This window comes from Aethalodelphis obliquidens, unplaced genomic scaffold, assembly GCF_003676395.1.
Source record: "Aethalodelphis obliquidens isolate GAN/ISIS:26980383/991018 unplaced genomic scaffold, ASM367639v1 scaffold38, whole genome shotgun sequence".
In the NCBI taxonomy this organism is placed as follows: Eukaryota; Metazoa; Chordata; class Mammalia; order Artiodactyla; family Delphinidae; genus Aethalodelphis; species Aethalodelphis obliquidens.
In genome coordinates, this window is record NW_020837982.1 from 7,116,716 (window position 1) to 7,133,118 (window position 16,403).

General features: G+C 38.8%; 1 protein-coding gene across 9 annotated transcripts in view; it reads right to left on the reverse strand.

Annotated features, from left to right (window-relative positions):
- Positions 1–16,403, reverse strand: part of METTL16 (methyltransferase 16, RNA N6-adenosine) — a 59,480-nt gene that overhangs the window by 20,535 nt on the left and 22,542 nt on the right. For all 9 annotated transcript variants that reach the window (XM_027130649.1, XM_027130652.1, XM_027130650.1 and 6 more), the window contains 3 exons: positions 15,394–15,534; positions 13,594–13,709; positions 11,655–11,797 (listed from right to left, as the gene is read on the reverse strand). In XM_027130649.1, the coding sequence (XP_026986450.1) occupies positions 11,655–11,797; positions 13,594–13,709; positions 15,394–15,534 (400 nt within the window). The remainder of the gene's footprint in view (positions 1–11,654; positions 11,798–13,593; positions 13,710–15,393; positions 15,535–16,403) is intronic.

The following is a 16,403-nucleotide window of genomic DNA, read 5'->3' on the forward strand; positions in this document are numbered from 1 at the left end:
CTACTGAAGCCCGTGAGCCTAGAGCCCACGGTCTGCAACAAGAGAAGCCACCACGATGAGAAGCCCACGCACCGCAATGAGAAGCCTACGCACCGCAATGAAGAGAAGCTCCTGCTCGCCGCAACTAGAGAAAGCCCGCGCGTAGCAACAAGGACCCAATGCAGCCAAAAATAATAAATAAATAAAATAAAAAATAAAAAAAGCAGGAAAATGACTCACAACCAGGATTTAAAAATCAATCATTAGAAACAGACCAAGAAATAAGAGAGATGATGGAATTAGATGAGGACATCAAAACAGCTATTAGAAATATGCTCCATAACAAAACATGGACATGATGAAGAGCAAGAGGGAAGATATAAAAACTAACCAAATGTAACTTCTAGACATGAAAATTATAATATCTAAAATAAAAAATTCACAGATGGGATTAACAGCATATTAGACCCTGCAAAAGAAAAGATGTGTGAACTTGAAGACACAGCAAAACAACTACCTGAAATAAAGCACACAGGGGGAAAAAAAAAGAGAAAAAGACCAAAAAAATAAAACGCAGCACCAGTGACCAATGGGACAATATCAAGCAGTACACATAACTGGGGTTTCAGAAAAGGGGCAAAAGGAGGACAAAAATATTTGAAAAAAAAGGTCAAAAATTTTCCAAAACTGATAAAAACTATAAACACATATACAAGAAGTTCAATGAACTCCACACAGAAGAAACATAAAGAAAACCATACTATATATTTAAAACAGATAGCCAACAAGGACCTACTGTATAGCACAAGGGAACTCTGCTCAATTCTCTGCAATAACCTAAATGGGAAAAGAGTTTGAAAAAGAATAGATATATGTATAACTGAATCACGTCGCTGTACACCTGAAACTAACACAACATTGTTAATCAACTCTACTCCAATATAAAATAAAAATTAAAACAAAAAACATACTAAGGCACCTTATAATCAAATTACAGAAAATTAGAGATAAAAAGAAAATCTTAAAAGCAGGGAGAGGGTAGAGACACTTTTTGTTCAAAAGAATAAAGATAAATATTTAATATCAGACTTCTCATCAGAAATAATGCAAGCCAGCGCTTCTCTGGTGGCACAGTGGTTAAGAGTCTGCCTGCCAATGCAGGGGGCCCAGATTCAATCCCTGTTCAGGGAACTAGATCCCACATGCATGCTGCAACTAAGGAGCCCAAGTGCCGCAACTAAAGAGCCGGTGAGCCGCAACTAAGGAGCCCGCCTGCCTCAACTAAGACCCAGCTCAACCAAATAAATAAATACATTTTTTTTAAATGTTGATTTAAAAAAAAAGGAAAACAACCAGAATACAATACCCAGGAACTGTGGGACAACTACAAAAGGTATAAAATATGTGTAATGGAAATCTAGAAGGAAAAGAAAGAGAAAAGAACCGAAGAATCTGAAACAATGACTGAGAATTTCCCCCAAATTAATGTCAGACACAAACCACAGATCCAGGAAGCTAAGAGAACACTGAGCAGAAAAAATGCCCAGAAAACTACACCTAGGCGTGTGATTTTTAAAACACAGAAAATCAAAAAGATAAAGAAAAAATCCTCAAAGAAGCTAGAAAAAGATACACCTTACCTATTGATAAGAATTACATCCAACTTGTCTTAAGAAACCAAGCAAGCAAGAAGAGAGAGGAGTGAAATACTTATCTCAGACACGGCTGACTTCAAACCAAGGCAAGTTATCAGGAATAATTACACAATGCTAAAGATGACAATCTTTCAAGAAGACTTAACAATCCTTAATGTGTTTGTACCTAACAACAGAGCATCAAACTACATAAGGCAAAAACTGATAGAGCTGCTGGAGAAATGGATGAATCCTCTACTAGAGATGGAAACTTCAACAACCCTCTGTCAGAATGGACAGATCCAGCTGGCAGAAAATCAGTAAAGACATAGTTGAACTCACAGCACCATCAATCAACTGGCTCTAATTGACATCTATTAACTATTCATCCAACAACAGCAGAATACACATTCTTCTCAAGCTCACATGGAATATTCACCAAGACAGACCGTGTTCTGGGCCGTAAAATACATCTTAACAAATTTTAAAGAATAAAACTCATACAACATCTGCTCTTACACCATAGGGAATTAAACTTGAAATCAGTAACAGAAAGAGAGCTGGAAAATCCCCAAATACTTGGATATTAAACAATACATTTCTAAATAACACATGGGTCAAAGAAGAAATCTCAAGAGAAATTAAGCAATATTTAAAAAAATATATTTATTTCTTTTTGGCTGCATTGGGTCTTCGTTGCTGCGTGCGGGCTTTTCGCTAGTTGTGGCGAGTGGGGGCTACTCTTTGTTGAGGTGCGCGGGCTTCTCATTGCGGTGGCTTCTCTTGCTGCAGAGCACGGGCTCTAGGCGTGTGGGCTTCAGTAGCTGTGGCACCCAAGCTCAGCAGTTGTGGCTCGTGGGCTCTAGAGCACAGGCTCAGTAGTTGTGGCACGTGGGTTTAGTTGCTCCACGGCATGTGGGATCTTCCCAGGCCAGGGTTTGAACCCATGTCCCCTGCATTGGCAGGCGGATTCTCTTTTTTTTTTTTTTTAACATCTTTATTGGAGTATAATTGCTTTACAATGGTGTGTTAGTTTCTGCTTTATAACAAAGTGAATCAGTTATACATATACATATGTTCCCATATCTCTTCCCTCTTGCGTCTCCCTCCCTCCCACCCTCCCTATCCCACCCCTCTAGGTGGTCACAAAGCACCGAGCTGATCTCCCTGTGCTATGTGGCTGCTTCCCACTAGCTATCTATTTTACGTTTGGTAGTGTATGTATGTCCATGCCACTCTCTCACTTTGTCACAGCTTACCCTTCCCCCTCCCCATATCCTCAAGTCCATTCTCTAGTAGGTCTGTGTCTTTATTCCCATCTTGCCCCTAGGTTCTTCATGACCTTTTTTTTTTTTCTTAGATTCCATATATATGTGTTAGCATATGGTATTTCTTTTCCTCTTTCTGACTTACTTCACTCTGTATGACAGATTCTAGGTCCATCCACCTCACTACAAATAACTCATTTCGTTTCTTTTTATGGCTGAGTAACATTCCATTGTATATATGTGCCACATCTTCTTTACCCATTCACTTGCTGATGGACACTTAGGTTGCTTCCATGTCCTGGATACTGTAAATAGAGCTGCAATGAACACTGGGGTACATGACTCTTTTTTTTTTTTTGCAGTACGCGGGCCTCTCACTGCTGTGGCCTCTCCCGTTGCAGAGCACAGGCTCCGGACGCGCAAGCTCAGTGGCCATGGCTCACGGACCCAGCCACTCCGCGGCATGTGGGATCCTCCCGGACCAGGGCACGAATCCACGTCCCCTGCATCGGCAGGCAGACTCTCAACCACTGCGCCACCAGGGAAGCCCAAGGAAACTTTTTTTTTTTTTTTTTTGCGGTACACGAGCCTCCCACCATCGCGGCCTCTCCCGTTGTGGGGCACAGACTCCGGATGCGCGGGCCCAGCCGCTCTGCAGCATGCGGGATCCCCCCAGACCGGGGCACGAACCCGCGTCCGCTAGCATTGGCAGGCGGACCCTCAACCACTGCGCCACCAAGGGAACTTTTTTACAGTGATGGAAATGTTCTATATCTTGATTGTGGTGGTGGTAATGTACACATTTGTCAAAATGCATCAAATCATACACTTAAATTGGAGAATGTAACTGTATGCAAGTTATATACCTCAATAGAACTGGTTTAAATATATAAATTTCTAAATAATGATATACCTTATATCTTCAAATATACATAAAGAATAGTTAACAATACAGTAATGTTTTGCATATTTCTTTCTGTATAACATAGCTTAGTTATACTAGCAATACATAATCTGTATCCTGCTTTTTTCACCAAGCATCATAATTACTCCTGTCATTTGAAATTCATCTAACTGCATATTAGTTTTAAAGAGAAATTTCAGATTAAGGGGCTATACATTCAATATGTATTTGTCTGTATGCAAAATAGCTACGATGAAGGTGAATTTTTTTTTTTTTTTTTTTGCAGTACGCGGGCCCCTCACTGCCACGGCCCCTCCCTTTGCGGAGCACAGGCTCCGGACATGCAGGCTCAGCGGCCATGGCTCACAGGCCCAGCCGCTCCGCAGCATGTGGGATCCTCCCGGACCGGGGCACGAACCCATGTCCCCTGCATCGGCAGGTGGACTCTCAACCACTGTGCCACCAGGGAAGCCCCTGAAGGTGAATTTTAAAGTGACAAAAACTGTAAGTGAATTTAAGAGCCTCTAAAATCACATGCTAAGTTAAAACTACAAAAATTTTCCGTTTTTATAAGTTGGACTGGCAATTTTATATGGTTCAACCTAATACATTAAATAATACAGATGAAAATCTTATTAATTATAAAAGTATGACAAATACTATTATACTGCTTTAGAAGTAGTGTGCATTAACCAATATTTTATTTGTTTTTATTGTTTGTGGGTTCAACAACGGATGAGAATCCTTATTTTTGTTTAATCAATCCTTTTTCTGATTTGAAATAAATAATTGTCCTACCTAAATTACTTTAAACAAACCTGGGTAAATTTACTCAGCGCATAATCTATTTCATTTGGCGGCTTTACAAGGTTTGGAAGAAAAAGAATATGCTCCCTTTAAGAAGGCAGTGGAGAAATCATTAACCAGGAATTAAAAGCCTTTGGTATGTTAGGAACAAGATGAAGGATAAGAAATTAAGAGCAATTAGTGCTCACAAAGTAACAGTATAAAATAGGTTAATTAACACCTTTCTTTTAAAATTAGCATTCCTGAACAGATTTTTTAAAAATTTTTTTCATTGAAATATAGTTGATTTACAATGTGTTAATTTCTGCTGTACAGCAAAGTGACTCAGTTATACACATACAGACATTCTTTTTTATATTCTTTTCCATTATGGTTTATCCCAGGATACTGAATATAGTTCCCTGTACTATACAGTAGGACCTTGTTGTTTATCCATTCTATATGTAATAGTTTTCACCTACTAACTTCAAACTCCCACTTCATCCCTCCATCATCCCCTCTCCCCCTTCGCAACCAAAAGTCTGTTCTCTATGTCAGTGAGTCTGTTTCTGTTTCGTAGATAGGTTCATTTGTGCCATATTTTAGATTCCACATATAAGTGATACCATATGGTATTTGTCTTTCTCTCTCTGACTTCTTCACTTAGTATGATAATCTGCAGTTGCATCCATGTCCTGAACAGATTAGATCAGAGTCACCAGAAGCCAAGAAAAGGCCCAGAACAGAGACAAAAGAAAGATGCTACAAATTTCCTCAGGAAATGAAGGGAAGCAAATATTTAAATAACTCAGGCTTGTAATATGTCATTGGTACTTAACATGGGCTTGGCAGAGTTCATTTCTTTTAACTCTTACTGTAAGCTAAATAGTATATCGTGAATCTTTTCTGTTTTTTTTTCTTTTTTTTTTTTTTGGCCACACGGCTTGCAGGATCGTAGTTCCCCAACCAGGGATTGAACCCACGCCCTTGATGGTGAAAGCGCAGAGTCCTAACCACTGGACCACCAGGGAATTCCTTATCTTTTAAGATTGAATCTCATCAATATAGCAACTGTTTTCTGCAAGTTATATTTCTTATAGAAAAAGCAGAAGTAATTGCGTGTATTAAGAACTGTTTTAGCTTCACTTTAAAAAAAAAATGCCTACTGAGGGACTTCCCTCGTGGTCCAGTGGTAAAGAATCCACCTTCCAATGCAGGGGACACAGATTCAATCCCTGGTCAGGGAACTAAGATCCCACGTGCCACGGGGCAACTAAGCCCGTGCGCCACAACTACTGAGCTCGCATGCCTCAGCTAGAGCCCACGTGCCGCAAACTACAGAGCCCACTCGCCCTAGAGCCCGCGCGCCACAACTAGATAAAAGCCCACGCACCACAACGAAAGATCCCGCAGGCCTCAACGAAGATCCTGTGTGCCGCAGGCAACTAAGACCTGACGCAGCCAGAAAAAAAAAAAAACCTACCCATTAGATCCTAGCTACTCTCAACAGGCATCTTGTGACAACTAATCAAAACGCATGTAGAAAAAAAAATGAAAAGGAAGATCAGTTACCCAAGAGATTTTGAACCCATTATACTATTTTAATGATGAAAGTAGCACTCCACTCATTACAGCATTTAGTAATTCCTTAGAGACAGCAGGTTTCAAGAAAAATTATTTTGAAATTATTTCAAACGTATAGAAATTGCAAGGTTAGTACAAATGATTCCAGTACACTCTTCACCCAGATTCCCTGTACTTTGCCCCATTTGCTTCCTCTGTTTTTTTCTAAACCATTTGAGAGTTAGCTACAGACATCATCATGCCCCTAATGTTAAATATTTTGACATGTACATTTTTAAAAACAAGGACAAAAAAATAAAAAATATAAACAAGGACATTCTCTTTTATAACCACAGAACAATGATCAAATTGAGAAAACTGAACACTCATATGATACTATTATCTGGAATACAGTCCATACTCAAATTTCACCAATTATCCCAATAACGTCCTTCAGGTCAATTTTCTCCCCTGATGCAAGATCCAATCTAGGATCATGCATTTCATTTACGTGTCAAGTCTCTTTAGTCTCTTTCAATCTGGAACAGTTCTGTGGTCGTTTTTTACTTTCACGACCTTAATATTTTTGAAAAATTGTCTTACAAAACCCCTCAAGTTGGTTTCTCTGAAATTTCCTCATAGATTCAGGTAAAACATTTTGGGCATGAAGAGCACAGAGGTGCTACGTGTCCTTCTAGGTGACCCCTGACCCCCATCAGGAGGTGATCACCTGGTCAAGGTGGTATCCCTCAGTCTCTCCACTATAAAGTTACCATATATCCCTTTGTAACTGAAATACTTTTTACAAATACAAAATACAAATACAAATACAAATACAAAATACTTTGTAACTGGGGAAATACTTTGAAACTATGAAAATATCCTGTTCCTCTTCAAACTTTCCATTGTTGATTCCTCCATGAATCAATTATTACTATAATGATTGCAAAATAGTCATTTTTCTAATTTTATTATTCCTTCTACATTTATTAGCTGGCATTCTAGAGGAGCTTTTCCTCTATCCCCTTTGTATTTTATTTGCTTACTTTATTCAGTGGGTTATAATCCATTATTGTCATTATTCATTCTGAGCTTATATTGACCTATATTGTTCTTTTAACAATGTGGGAGATGGCTCCTATGTTCTTTTAACATTTAATACCATAAAAGGTATTATCCCAACCTTACAGACAAGGAAAATGAAGTGGCTTACCCTTTTATAAAGGTAAGTCAAAGTTTGTTGTAGAACTGGACAGTCTTTCAGCTGGAAAGTTAACTAAAAGCTCAGTTATAAAATTTACAATTGTTCCTTTTTGGTTTTTTTAAATTTTATTTTTGGCTATGTTGGGTCTTTGTTGCCGCACGCGGGCTTTCTCTAGTTGCAGTGAGCGGGGGCTACTCTTCATTGCTGTGCCCAGGCTTGCAGAGCACAGGCTCTAGGCATACAGGCTTCAGTATTTGTGGCTCGCAGGCTCTAGAGCGCAGGCTCGGTGGTTGTGGTGCACGGGCTTAGTTACTCCGCGGCATGTGGGATCCTCCTAGACCAGGGCTCGAACCAGTGTCCCCTGCATTAGCAGGCAGATTCTTAACCACTGTGCCACCAGGGAAGCCCTACAATTGTTCCTTGCAACCATCACTTACAGCACCCCATAACTATGCTAGCACCTAGTTTTAAGAAAAAAACAGAAAAGGAGGGGGACTTTGCATTAAAGTAAAATAACAGAGTACTCTTAACATTTCCTTTCAACACAGTAGACCATAGCATTTAAATCTACTGGATTCCTAAAATGGTCAAGAGTTTAAAAGATCCTATTTACTATTCATTATTATTTTTAATTACATCAAATACATATTCATTCAATTCTATGACTACCCTATGAGGTATGAGGAAGCTATTATTATCTCACTTTACCAATGAGAAAAAATTTAAAAGATAAGTCAAAGAGGGACTTCCCTGGCAGTCCATTGGTTAAGACTTCACCTTCCAATGCAGTGGGTGTGGGTTCGATCCCCTGGTCGGGGAGCTAAGATCCCACATGCCTCCTGGCCAGAAAACCAAAACATAAAACAGAAGCGATATTGAAATAAATTCAATAAAGACTTTAAAAATGGTCCACATCAAAAAAAAAAAAGTCAAAGAATCACATTTCAAAAGGCCTAGATTGTTTAATTTATTATCCATCACCAGATATGTGGATTTTACCCAGAACCAAGAAGTCTCCACCATCTGGCAGTGGGTAAGGAATGGAAAGGAAAAAGCAAAAACAGGGAGTAAAACCAGTATTAAGTTGGAACTTGGTAAATCTGGTTCCTGGAAAAATCACAGAATCACTGCCATAAAGGGCATCAGCTATACACCTAATAACCAATGACAAGTGTAAAATCCAGGCCATAAGGGGTTTGATAAAGTCTGCTAATGTATTTAGAAGGTTAGGTGAGTGAGTCTCTAAAAAAAGAAAATGCTATTAGGACAAGCACTTGTAAATCTTCATCAACAGTAGAAAGGCCATCTAATAATGTCATATGTCAATTATACCTCAACAATAAAGAAAAGAAAAAAGAAAAGAAAAGGAGTAGAAAAGAAAAGGCTGTGTACTTAGAAGTCTAACTGCAGTCTGGGCTACAGAGGCTACACAGAATGGTGGAAAGAGCACTGGACCAGAATTAGGAGATCTGGGTCCCAAATTTCTAATCTGTACAACTAAGAGGTTGGATAACTTTCTCTCTCAAGGGCCTCCCAGCTGCAAAATTCCTTAAGATACAAAACTGCACTTGCTGCTGAGCGTGACTTAGGCAAGGCATGAATCATAACAGGGAGGTGAGGCATCTGGAGTGCCATCACTAAGATCAGTCCAACAAATTTAACTTATTTCACTCCATAATGTTACAAATTTGGCTTAATTTCTGCATTTCTTCAGGAACAAGAAGGGGGATAAGAAGCAGATGGTGGGGTTTAAATACTTGTTTTCAATCCCTTATTTTTCATAGCTTCAAAATATGCAGTTTCCACAGCACTTTAAAATTTGAGAGTTGCATAGTGGTATAAACATTATGTCAACTACAAAAATATGCAGGACATGAACTGGTAACATATACAAATGAAAGTCACCAAAGTATAACATGAAATTGTAAACAATATTTGTGAGCAAAACTCTTTCAAAAAACATTGCTCTATTTTCTCTTCAATGAAAATCACTTCATTCTTCCTTTCTTCCTTTTATCTTCCCTCTCAACCTGCCTGAGTCCTAACAGAGCAGACAAGACTGCTGAACCCTTTCTTTGTATGAATCGTAACTGGGTAACTTTTCCTATACGTGACACCAACCTTGAAATGGTTGACTCTTCAGAGACATGATGGGCTCTAGCAATTTACCCTTCCCAGCAAACGTTCACCTTTCATTCAATTTGTGGGCTGCCATAGAGCCAGGTACAGGCGTACTTGGAACGTATTGACCAATTTCTTCTCTCTTAGAATGGTGTTCATTTAAAACATATTTTTTGTAGTTCAAATGGAACTTTGGCAATAATAGAAACTTACTGATTAATAGGCTCCTAAAAACAACCTTCCCCATTTTGTTGAACGACTCCAGTTCCCTCAAAAGCTGACAGATACTGAAATGGCCACATGGCCCTGGTTACCTACTGTCATGAGTCTCAGTGCTCTGTTGCTTTAAGTTTACTTTACTTACTCAGACTCTTCTCAATGCTCAGTATAACTTAAGGCTCTTTCTTCCTCACACCCTAATGTGTTTTTTTTTTTAATTGGGGTATAGTTGCTTTACAATGTTGTGTTAGTTTCTGCTGTACAGTGGAGTGAATCAGCCATATGTATACATATGTCCCCTCTTTTTTGGATTTCCTTCCCATTTAGGTCACCTCAGAGCATTAAGTGAAGTTCCCTGTGCTATACAGCAGGTTCTCATTAGTTATCTATTTTATACATATTAGTGTATATGTGTCGATCCTAATCTCCTAATTCACTCCACCCCTCTCTTCCCCCCTTGGTGTCCATACATTTGTTCTCTATGTCTGTGTCTCTATTTCTGCCTTGCAAACAGGTTCATCTGCACCATTTTTCGTTGAAGAAATCAATTTAAGGCAAAAATTTATTAACCTTTGGCTTTAATATTGTGTAAATTTTCTGAGGCAGATCATCCAAGAATCCAGTTGCTTTCCATATTTAAATAAACTCACATTTAACAAATCAGGATATTTGCTGATTTTGGAACTGGCCTACTAAAATAAGCGGCTTTAAACACGTATAAATCCAAAAGGGGGGGAAAAAAAAGGCTTCCCTACTTAGCAATTCCAGTTCTGGGTATTCACCCAGAATAATTCGAAGCAGGGTCTTAAGAAATATTTGTACATCCACGTTCCTAGCCACGTTATCCACAATAGCCAAAACGTGGAAGTAACCCAAGTGTCCACCAACAGATAAACGGATAAACAAAATGTAGTATATACATACAATGTAATATTAATATTATGCAGCCCTAGAAAGGAAGGAAATTCTGAAACATGCTATAACGTGGATGAATACTGAGGACTTGACGCTAAGGGAAAGAAGCCAGTCATAAAGGGACAAATATGATTCCACTTACATAAGGTACCTCAAATAGTCAAATTCACAGAGATGGAAAGAAGAATGGTGGTTGCCAGGGGTTATGGGAAGAGAGGGAATGGGGACTAGTTGTTTAATGGGTACAGAGTTTTAGTTTTACAAGAAGAAAGAGTTCTGGAGGTTAGCTGCACAACAATATGAATGTACTTAATGCTACTGAACTGTACACTTTAAAAATGGTTAAGATGGTAAATTTTATGTTATGCATATTTTACCACAATTTTTAAAAATTCTTCTCTATGTCACAAAGCTAAATCCTAGGGTTGAAAGCCCTTCTAGTCTGAACTACCACATTATCCATCATTTTACCGACACTCGGCAGGGTGAGAAGTCAAGTGAGACAAATAGCTCTTTCTGAGTACCTTATGCTGCTTAATGACAGGTGTGTTGTCCGAAATAATTAGCTTTTAAAAAGGAATAGCCTTAACTCTCCTCTGGAGCTGGTTAGTGACTTCAGTTTCCCTTCATGAAGTTCTTGACAGCTCAATGTCCTCACATCTGTCATCGTTTGAGAGACTGATTCCAAGAACATAAATTGCTTCAAGGACTAGGCAACAAATTTATTCTGGTTCATGGGGCAGATCTGAACCCATCTGTTTTCTAATCAAAAGCCATATTTGAACCAGTTTTGTTCCATCACAGGACCATACTAATGGGAGCAACACAATAACATGGTATCTTCCTCCTTTCTATCCATGCACTGTAGATGATTACAGGAAACACAAATCAATTAAAGGCATGAGAGCATCCTCAGAAACAAGGTCTTTGCAGACCGTAGGACCTTCTACCTTTTCAGGTTTTATCTGTTTATTCTTCAGACCACAGTGATTTTGTTTCCTCTCATTGACATGGTTTCTTCCTGAATTACATAGTCGATAATACTCTTATTACCAACTTACCTTAATCTTTTTTGAAGCTGTAAACTGTCATGGATGATCCTTTTAACAAACTCTAATTCGCCTCCTTCTGCCATGATCTCTGTGATCCCTCCTGTATTTACTGAGCTAGGTGGGGGTCTTCGAGGGTTTCGAGAGTTTACTCCCTGAACAACACAACAACAACAACAACAAACCCTGGTGAAAAACCTTTACACCTTAAGGCCAGCTCTTTGACTGTAACCTAGTTTTACACAAGAATGCTTAGACATAATTTCCGTTTCCAGGTATCATGCTAGATTTGGGATTTAAAAATCGTATAATCTTGGCATTTGAAACAATGGCATTCATGCAAATACTCCCTCCCAGGGTCTTTACCTTCCATCTTTGTGATTAAACATACTAACATTTTACCTTTTTTTTTTTTTTTTTTTTGCGGTACGCGGGCCTCTCACTGCTGTGGCCTCTCCCGTTGCGGAGCGCAGGCTCAGCGGCCATGGCTCAAAGGCCCAGCCGCTCCGCGGCATGTGGGATCTTCCCGGACCGGGGCACGAACCCGTGTCCCCCACATTGGCAGGCAAACTCTCAACCACTGTGCCACCAGGGAAGCCCCATTTTACCTTTTTATCTAGCCAATTCTGTCACTTTTTCTTTATGTTTTCTCTCTTGGTATCATACACTGAAAATATTCCAACCAAAGATTATATAAATATTTTTTTGTTTTCTTCTAGTATTTTATGGTGTCACTTTTTTTTTTTTTTTGCAGTACGCGGGCCTCTCACTGTTGTGGCCTCTCCCATTGCGGAGCACAGGCTCCGGACACACAGGCTCAGCGGCCATGGCTCACAGGCCTAGCCACTCCACGGCATGTGGGATCCTCCCGGACCGGGGCACGAACCCGCGTCCCCTGCATCAGCAGGCGGACTCTCAACCACTGTGCCACCAGGGAAGCCCATGTATCTCAACATTTTTTAAAAGAAATGTACACCAGGATGTGGCTATTTTATCAATAGTTCTCAAATTTATCTGCACTGAAGGCTAAAATTTAGATTTCTTAAATCCTGCTTCACTTCATGTTCCAATCTAGAATGTTGGTATTGCTAATAAATTTCTGTCCACTTCCCCTCCCTGCCCGCAACCAAATTTAATCCATCTGGAATTTATTTTGTTATGAGGTATGTAAATGGTACTTAAGAGTATCTGAGTGATTCTAAAAACAATTTATTCTCTCAAAGTTTTAAGCATACACACCCCCTCGTTTCCTTCTGATTAATATTATTCACTTTCTATTAATTCTTCTCTAGATGAAGGAAAACTTAGGTTAAATCAATAATATTTTATTGATTTTTAATAGGTTAGTTTTCTTAGCCAATGCATCTCTTTCCATATTCATAAGCAAATATATTTTATTTCATGAAATGAATATATTCATTTCAAGTTGGAAAGACTAAATAAGACATTTGCTTGCTATCAAATGACAGCTGGCAGTAAAAACAGTGACCCTCTCCTTAAGCCAATAAGCCCAATGCAGTAGAGTAGACTGTAACCTAAGTTGGTCCAATCAGAAGAAATCCAAATGTTAAATGGTTTGGCGAAGAAAAGAGCTCTCTTCTCACCCTCTCCCACTCCCCAAATATTACTCTGCCACAAGTAAACCAGCCTGAGAACAAAAACAACCAAGGGCCCGATAAGAGCCAAGGGGAACCTGAAAAAACAGAGTCTCAGCCTTGATATTATTATGAACTCCTCGATCAAACTGTTCCTGAAGTCCATGCTATTGCTGGATTTCTCAGATATGTAAACCAATAAACTTTCTTGTTAAGTCAATCTGAATTGGGTTTTCAGGTGTTTGATACCAGAAGCATCCTAACTGATACAGCTTCCAAAATAAAAGTTGCTCTTATCTTACAACAAGGAAAACTTAACTAAATATTCCACTACTTTAAAGCAGAAGATATCTTACCTTGGCTTCCAACTGATTGGCAAAAAAGGGAGGGTTGCACATGCAAAAGTCATAGATTATCTCAGATTCTTCTTTAAGAGCATCCATCAGGAGCGTCTTCTGTGGTACTTTTACCACTAGGAGAAAAAACAGAGACTGTTAACTACGATTACGACTGTGGTCGTTTTCAAATATGTCCACAAATTCTTTGCTACTAGTTCCTTCAAGAAGTAGAGTTCGATTTCCCGCTCCTTGAGTGTAGCTTCACTCAATGACTCGCTTTTACTGAAGAGAATGTGATGAGCGTGATAGGGTATCACTTCTGACGCTAGGTCATAAAAAGCAATCCGGCTTCCTCCTTGCCTTATCTCTTAAACTACTTGCTCTAGGAGAGGCCAGCTGACACGCTGTAATGATGCTCAAGTAGCCCTGAGGAGAGATCCACATGGCAATGAACTAAAGCTTGCTGCCAAAAGCAATGTAAGTGAGCCATCTGGAAAGCACATCTCTACCCCCAGGCTTTCAGAGGGCAGCCTCATGAAAGACTCTGAACCAGAACCACCCAGCTAGGCCACACCCAAACTCCTGACCCACAGGAACCACGAGATTATTAATAAATGTTTATTGTTTAATAACCATGTCTCCGCCAGATTTTGGAGTAATGCCGTCAGATTTTGGAGTAATTTGTAACACAGGAATGGATAACTAAAAAACTCATTAATAATATACTAATATCTCCCCTTGCGATATGTTTAACACTAGTAAGAAAAGCCTATTTCTTCCAAAGAGAGATATAAAGTCTCTTTAATGACAAAAAACTAAAACAAAAACAAAAAACCCAGCCCTTTATATATATACAATAAGCACAGACGTAAAAATTAACTAAGCATTAAGGAGATTTGACTATTTGTAGCACAGTTCCATGTACTAAAATAAAAAAGACAGCATAGTTTAATCAAAAGCAGGATTTTCTTCCTTTTAAAAATCTTGGTGACTAGGTTACTTTATACACAATTGATTCTCATCTTTGGTGGTAGCTGTGTTCTATAGTCACCACGAACACTGAATTAGTGAATACTGAACCACTAGCTCCTAAGAGAAATACATGATTAGGTAAGTTTGAGCCTCTGGTCCCAACATTTTCATCAACCGATCAATACATATCCTTACTCATTCATCAACATTGAACTCATGGCCGACAGTACTATAACATGTCTGAACGAAACTTATCTGGCACATGTATTTTCTCTGTAAGGCACATCATGGCCTTCTTGCACTTAGGTACGCTAGGCAGTACTTAAGCACTGTTTTAGGGGACATTATAAACAGCAACATCACCAATAAAAGCACAAAACTGCAAAAAAAAAAAGAAAAAGTGGTACTAAACAGACCATGAAAAGGACACTTGTTTACAGTATGAGAGCTGAAACAAGACAGCAGGGCATTGCCTTGTCCAACTTCAGCTGGGAACATGCATGCTGGGTGACTCAAATTTTTTGCTGCTTTGCACGTGTCTGTGAATGATCACAAAAGTACCATGAGTATTGATGTGGAGGCTAAAAATAGCCCCTAGTAGGCACACTTTAGCAAGTAGGCAAATTCACAAACACAGAATTCACAAATTATGAGGATCGACTGTATTTACTCTGTTTCCTTCTGAGTTAATTCTGGTAACAAAGGAGCAAACCAAATTACAATGTACCAGATTGTTTTAAATTACCAAAGTTTGTATATTAAAGCAGAAGACAATGAGATGTGTTAAATTAGAAAGACAGGTTAATAAACAAAGCTTGAAAGGAGTATTTATTCTACAGAGCTAACCTTTTATAAGATCCGATAAGTTATTCTGTTCCACATTCTTCTTTGCATAGTTGAAGCACATGTCATCTACTTCTGTTGCAAGGAAATACCAGCCATTTAAGGTTGTTCCAAGTAAAGGATAGATGCAGGATGCCCCAGTACCTAGTACGGTAGGAATTCAAAACACATTGCACACACCTGAGAGGAAGGTGAGCCCAACAAGCAAAAACACCATTCTTAACTTCTTAGAATTTCTTACAGCCTTAACAGCTTAAACCACAAGCTGGTACTGATTACACACATACTGTGGCTACTGGCTTCATGTATGTTAGTCTTAACTCATAATTAGATTCAAATTTCCTAGAGGGTAGAAACCTTGCTGTCTTCTTTGTATGCTGTATGTAAAATGAAGTTTGCATAATTGGCTGGTGATCAAGAAATACATGACTGACTAACTGAAAATTGTCAAAGCAATTTAATTTACTTTATAAAAAGTCTTCATTTTAAATCTCTCCCAAACTTGATTTTCTTGAAAGAAATCAGTGTTATTTGTTAAAACACCACAGTAATATCTTAAAATAGATCAATGTATACATCCCATTCTACAAAAGCAGAAAAAAATACATAGGGTATAAAATTTTTATAATATTAAACCACCCAATTCCCCTCATATCTATCTGTAAGTTGTTACCTGAAGGAAACCAGAAGTTAAACAAAACGAAAAAAACCTAAAACTAAAGAGAGGATTCATTTCTTAGATGTGGAGACATGGAAAAACATTTGATCCAGATCCAAAACATCAGTCATTGGCTTGCCCCACCATAGTTTCAAGGGAGACATTCAAAGGCAAATGGTCCAGGCAAAAATCTCTCTGACAGCTAGGGTTTGGTTCTAAACTTGCATGTAGAACCTCTAACCATAGACTGGACAAGTATACGTTTGAGTATATACTAACCACAAATAATTGCTTTTACAACCTTTAACTGATCTTGGCCAATAAGATCCTAAAGAGCACACTCAAGAGAAGAAAA